Source organism: Cebus imitator, unplaced genomic scaffold (assembly GCF_001604975.1).
Source record: "Cebus imitator isolate Cc_AM_T3 unplaced genomic scaffold, Cebus_imitator-1.0 Scaffold786, whole genome shotgun sequence".
NCBI lineage: Eukaryota > Metazoa > Chordata > Mammalia > Primates > Cebidae > Cebus > Cebus imitator.
Genome location: NW_016108101.1, coordinates 275,924 through 282,600, shown reverse-complemented (window position 1 = coordinate 282,600; position 6,677 = coordinate 275,924). Strand labels below are relative to the sequence as shown.

General features: G+C 45.9%; 1 protein-coding gene and 2 non-coding genes across 3 annotated transcripts in view; 2 read left to right on the top strand and 1 right to left on the bottom strand.

Annotated features, from left to right (window-relative positions):
- LOC119469710 overlaps positions 1–6,677 on the top strand; it is a 22,758-nt gene that overhangs the window by 11,454 nt on the left and 4,627 nt on the right. Inside the window, exon 3 of the mRNA XM_037735357.1 lies at positions 959–1,272. Coding sequence (XP_037591285.1) covers positions 959–1,254 — 296 coding nt within the window. The 3' untranslated portion in view covers positions 1,255–1,272. The remainder of the gene's footprint in view (positions 1–958; positions 1,273–6,677) is intronic.
- On the top strand, positions 3,552–3,624 carry TRNAA-AGC. The gene has a single exon. It is a non-coding gene; the product is annotated as a tRNA-Ala (tRNA).
- TRNAY-GUA lies at positions 6,161–6,249 on the bottom strand. Its single transcript is given in 2 exon segments — positions 6,161–6,196; positions 6,213–6,249. It is a non-coding gene; the product is annotated as a tRNA-Tyr (tRNA).

The window sequence follows — 6,677 nt, the reverse complement described above, 5'->3', positions numbered from 1 at the left end:
GTAGAGACGGGGTTTCACCATGTTGACCAGGATGGTCTTGATCTCTTGACCTCGTGATCCACCCGCCTCGGCCTCCCAAAGTGCTGGGATTACAGGCTTGAGCCACCGCGCCTGGCTTTTTTTCCTTTTTGAGACGGAGTTGCACTCTTGTTGCCCAGGCTGGAGTGCAATGGCCTGATCTCGGCTCACTGCAACCTCCACCTTCCGGGTTCAAGCAATTCTCCTGCCTCAGCCTCCCGAGTAAGTGGGATTTCAGTAATGCGACATCACGCCCAGATAATTTTTATTATTATTATTTTTAGTAGAGACTGGGGGTTTCTCCATGTTGGTCAGGCTGCTCTGGAACTTCTGACCTCAAGTGATCCTCCCACCACAGGCTCCCAAAGGGCTGCCATTACAAGTGTGAGCCACTGCACCCCGCCTCAACACAGAATTTTAAGGAAACACAGTTCAGTCCATAGCAGTTGAGAGTTGTTTGGAGTTGAGACTCAATGGTTTGCTAACAACTGCTAAAACTTCCATGTGAACTTTAAGGCTTTTTTTTTTTTTTTTTTTCTCTGTCACCCAGGCTGGAGTGCATGATTACAGTTCCACACCTTCAGGCTCCTCAGGTGATCCGCCCTCCTCAGGTGATCCATCCACCTCAGCTTCCCTACTAGCTGGGACTACTAAAGGCACATGCTACCATGCCTGTCTAATTTTTGTATTTTTTAATAGAGATAGGGCTTCTTGATCTTAATTTACTTCTGTGGTAACTAAGAAGCTGTAAAATTTAATACCTAATCCAATGTTGCTGGAAACCAGAACTCCCAATTCAAAAGGCCCAGGCAAACCAATTGCTCCCAGTTTACAGTCATGGCAACATACAACGCATGCATCTGAACTATGGGATTGGGCTAATTTTCTTTCACCTCATTTCCACACCTGCACTCCTAACAAAGTCATAGAAAATAAACAGAGAAGGCTCACGTGCGGTGTGGTGGCAGCAGGAGAGGCCTCGAGACGCAGAGCGACGCCGGGGAGCTCGTGGACCTGCACCTGCCGCGGACATGCTCCGCTAGCAACCGCATCGTCGGTGCCCAGGACCACACATCCATCCAGATGAACGTGGCCGGGGTTCATAAGGTCACAGCCAGGTTTAACGGCCAGTTTAAAACTTATGCCCTCTGCGGGGCCATTGGTAGGATGGGTGAGTCAGATGATTCCATTCTCCGATTGTCCAAGGCCGATGGCATCGTCTCAAAGAACTTTTGACTGGAGAGAATCACGAATGTAGAATATTTGTCATAAATAGTGAAAACCTAAGAAAAAGGAAAAAGAAAATTCTGTCCAGGATCGAATAAGGAGAAAACACCTAGGTGGCATGAACTTCAAAGCAAGGCTGACTTTGAGCCAAGTTGCGAGAGGAATGGTGGGTTTCTACACACAGGTATAACATGTGAGTCGGTTTTTTGTTTGTTGGTTTTTGAGCCAGTCTCGCTGTGTTGCCCAGGCTGGAGAGCAGTGGTGCAATCTCTGCTCACTGCAACCTCCGCCTCCCAGGTTCAAGCGATTCTCTTGCCTCAACCTCTCAAGTAGCTGAGATTACCGGCATCTGCCACTGCTCACAGCTGATTTTTGTATTTTTAGTAGAGACAGGGTTTCACCTTGTTGGTCAGGTTGTTCTCGAACTCCTGACCTCAAGTGATCCAGCAGCCTCAGCCTCCCAAATTGCTGGGATTTACAGGCGTGAGCCACTGCTCCTGGCTAACATCTGAGTTTTGAACTCTCTTGTCTAAAATGCTGGGGGCAGGAAATTGGGAGGTCTTCTTCCCACAGAGTGAACCACGTTTTGTCACCCCTAATTGGAATGAAAAAGCAAAAGAGAAGAACAAATCTTTAAGGCTGTCTAAAGGTCTTCAAAAGACCTACTATGCCCTGTGCAGCATAGTCACCTTCTTAAATAAGATATTTTGTCTTCTCCACTTTCAGTTGGTAGCATCTTGCCCCAATTTCATTGAGACTAGAAAATAAAAAGAGGAAGTTTCTAATGATGGGATTTCTGGAAAAGAAGCAGTTGAAGGTGCAGGGCCTTCCTATGGCTTTCCTGAGATTATGGGCCAACGGATCCTCCTCTTCTCAACTAACTTCTGCTGAAAAGTACTTAGCACCTAGCACCGGACACAGTACCTGGTACTCAACAGGCCCAGAAGAAAAAGTGGCATCTAAAGCATTTGTCTTTGTGCAAAGACTCCACCTTTAAGTAACCATAGGTATATTCGCTTCTCTTCCTAATATTTACCTTAGAAAAATAATTAGTAAAAAAATAAAATAAAATAAAAAATAATTAGTACACCCCTTGATCGAAATCAGGACTACAGAAGCCAAAATAGAGAAATCAAATGGGACGCACGCCCCCTCGTGGCTACAGGTCCTCCGGCAGTGACAAAGTCAGACAAAAGGCGGATTCTTTTTGTTGTTGTTGCTGTTGCTGCTGTTCTTATTGAGAAGGAGCCCTACTTCGGTAGCCCAGGCTGGAGTGGAGCGGCGCCATCTCAACTCATTGGAACCTCCGCCTCCTGGGTTCAAGCGATTCTCCTGCTTCAGCCTCCAGAGCAGCTGGGATTACAGGCGCACGCCACCACGCCCGGCTAATTTTTTTGTATTTTTAGTAGAGACCGGGTTTCACCATATTGGTAGGCTGGTTTCGAATTCCTAACCTCAAGTGATCCAGCCGCCTCGGCCTCCCAAGGTGCTGAGATTACAGGTGTGAACCAACGCGCCTGACTTAAGGGACATTCGTAGATCCTTAGAGACGCTGGATAATCTGTTTCTAGAACCAGATGACTAGGGGGATTTTTTTTCTTTTCTTTTTTTCTTTGAGACAGTCTTGCCTTGTCGCCAAGCTGGAGTGCAGTGCTGCGATCTCGGCTCACTGCACCCTCTGCCTCCCGGGTTCAAGTGATTCTCTTGCCTCAGCCTCCCGAGTAGCTGCAATTACAGGCACGTGCCACCACTCCCAACTAATATTTGTGTTTTTAGTAGAGACGGGGTTTCACCATGTTGGCCAGGATGGTCTCAATTTCCAGATCTAGTGATCCGCCCGCCTCGGCCTTCCAAGGTGTTGGGAGTACAGGCGTCAGCCACCGCGCCCAGCCAACAGGCAGAAATTTCAGGGGTGCGGAGTGTGGTAGAAACTGCTGAGTAGGCCAAGGCCGAACCTCATTGCTTAATAAACTTGATTTTTCCCTTCTGGGTGCATCCTCAATTTGCCGCCAGGTCCCGGTTTCCGCAGATGTGATTCCGGTGTTAAACTCTTCCCCCACCCGCAAGACAGCTGTTTCTGTGGACTCGGGCTCACTGGTTCACCTGCACGTTGTGGTCTTCTCCCGATGGGATCCGACACAGCAGAACAGGTTAAAGACAGCCTGAGCGGCGGAAGTCATGCTGAGGCTCTTTAGTCACCATCGATCTACAGTTCTTTTTTTTTTTCCTATTAGCTGATAGCAGCGAGTCCTGAATTTCTTCCAGATATCAAAGAGGGTAAAGGATGGAAAAACGCTTATGTGGGAGGGGAATTAGCTCAAATGGTAGAGCGCTCGCTTAGCATGCGAGAGGTAGCGGGATCGATACCCGCATTCTCCAGTTTTATGTAGTTTCCTCTCCCACTTTACACCTTGGCCTTTACTCCTATCTTTCCATAAATACCTCGCTGACACAAAAGCGGCTAACACGCTACCATATCATGATGGGGGTGGTCTCACCTTCAAGAACCCTAAGCCCGGCTTTCCCTCACCACCCAAGAAGACCCATCTACTCTGTGGTTCCCTCGTCCTCAGACTGTTTTGTGGTAGACCGGGCGGTTATTTGGAATTCCTCTCACTGTTTTCAGTTCTGTATGTTGGTCCTCTCCAGGTGCATTAATGCATACCTATTATACACTTTGATCATTTGTGTATTACATTTTTCTCAGAGCAGGCTGAGGACGTATAACCATTTGTTTTGGTTTTCTTTTCTTTCCTTTTTTTTTTCTTTTTTTTTTTTTTGAGACAGGCTGACTTTGCAATGGTACGATCTCGACTCACTGCAACCTCTGCCTCCAGGGTTCAAGCGATTCTTGTGCCTCAGCCTCCCCGGTAGTTGAGATTAGAGCTGTGCCCCACCATACCGGGCTTATTTTTAGTAGAGACGGATTTTCATTGTGTTGGCCAGGCTGGTCTCGAACTCCAAACCTCTAGTGATCCTCCCGCCTCAGCCTTCTAAAGTGCTGGTATTATAGGCGTGAGCCACCACGACTGGCCCTGTATTACAAATTTTTAAAAGATTTTTAAAAGTACATATTTATTCTTAGAATTCTTAACAAGATGGTGGATGAGCCTGGCATGGTGGTTCACTCCTATAATCTCAGCACTTGGGAGGCCGAGGCAAGCGGTTCACAAGGCCATGTTGGCCAACATGGTGAAACCCCATCTTTACTAAAAATACAAAAATTAGCTGGGCGTGGTGGTGTGCGCTTTTAGTCCCAGCTACTAGGGAGGTTGAAGCAGGAGAATGGCTTGAACCCGGGAGGTGGAGGTTGCAGTGAGCCGAGATTGTGCCACTGCATTTCAGCCTGGGCAACAGGTGAGAAACTCTGTCTCAAAAAAATAAAATAAAATAAAAATAAGATGGTGGAGAGCGAAAGCATATGTGGTATGTTTGGGTTTGTTTTGTTTAGTTTTGTTTTGACATTCACCCTTACTCTTCTGATGTCATCTCGCTATATCTTGCGGAGGGTGGGGGTTGAGGGTCTGCTGCTGTTACCGGTGCTGGCATATGGGAGGAGAATTCGTGGCAGAGAATCTATCTGGACTGAAATCCACTGTGCCTTGGCAAGAAGCTTAGTCCAGGACTACTTAATAATGTTGCATTCAAGGCCCAAACATTACCTTTGAAAAGATCATTTTTTGGCCGGGTGCAGTGGCTCATGCCTATAATCCCAGCACTTATGGAGGCTGAAGCAGACGAATCACGAGGTCAAGAGATCAAGACCATCCTGGCCAAAATGATGAAACCGCTTCTGTAATAAAAATACAAAAATTAGCCAGGCGTGGTGGCGGACGCCTGTTAATCTCAGCTACTCCGGAGGCTGAGGCAGGAGAATCGCTTGAACCCGGGAGGCGAAGGTTGCAGTGAGCAGAGATAGCGCCACTGCACTCCAGCCTGGTGACATGGCGAGATTTCGTCTCAAAAAAAAAAAAAAAAAAAAAAAAAGATTTTGCCCTCAATCAGCTTTCAAAAAGCAAGTTTAGATCCCATCTGCAGCCCTTAACGAAGTGGCTTCCAATGCGTTTTGGGCAGGGCTCTTGAACCACTACCCTAATTCAATAAGCCTAGGCTTCTGTGGTTTTTTTTGTTTTAATTTAGTTTTCCAGGTTATTCTGATACATATCCAAGTTTGAGAATCATTTTCTTTCATAGGTATCTGGGATCACATTTTTGAGATACAAAAGGGTACCATAGGATTAATATATTTTAATGAGATTTACACAAAATTAGCAAATATATACCACCGTTATGCCAGATCTCTACTTTGTGAGCTAATTCCCTACCTTAGTAGGAAATTTTGTCCATTTTTCCCCTTACGTATTATTTTCTCCTAAAATGATTCTGATAATCAAGCACATATTCTCAGCTAGGGTAGAAAGCCACCACCGTGACAATTAAAATAAGAAGGGCGAATAGACCCCCTGAATTTCATCCCGGCTTCAGACGTTGTAGGGAGCTACTGGTGGTTTAATACGTAACCGAGTCTCAACGATTCAGAACTTTGAACACCAGGGGGCGCGCGAGCCCCACAAATTACCGGTTGCTTCGCCTAATTCCCACCAGCCCCCCGTTTCACCACCGCTGTGGATCCAGGGTTGAGGGGTGGAGACGCCTCTCTGGATCCCTAGCCTAGCGGACCAGTGTCGGACTCACTTCATCAGTGGCCAGGGCTTCTAAGAGGGTTGGATTATGTGAATTATAGGGATGAAGTCTTGATCATGCGTTAAAAACTATTACGGAGAATAAGAAAAAATTAGAGATTCACTGCATGTCCAGAATAGTTTTAAATAAATTCTCATCGAGGAAAAGTGTAAACGGAATATGCCTTTCTGAGAGTGAATTTCAAAATTGACCGAAAAAAACAGTCGTGAACTCCTTCGAGCCGGATTCGAACCAGCGACCTAAGGATGCCCGAGGAAATTCCACTACAGTCCTCCGCTCTACCAACTGAGCTATCGAAGGATTCACACAGCTTCTCCTTCCCGCTGGGGAAGCCATCTCTGCGCGAGGTTGGGTAATCGCGTATGTTTGCCGTCTTAACTACCTGCGTTTATATTCTTTCGGCATCCAGTACCCCTTCGGAACTGACATTCAGACGCCCTTTTCTCTGAACCAGGGAGAAAATGAGAGCACCTCCTCACTAGTTTACAAAAAGAAACATAAAATGTTAAGAGGACATAAGGAACTGATAAGAATTTAGCAATGACCATTTTTTATTGTAATGAATGAATTATATAACCAAGTTTAACCCCCACCTAAAATTAGAATTTGAAGCACACTTTAATTTTAACACTGTAATTTAAACGAGATTTTATTGAGGTAATTGACAGGAGGAGGAGAAGGAATCGCAGGTTAAGTAATGAAACTTCATTCTTTTTTTTTTTTTTTTT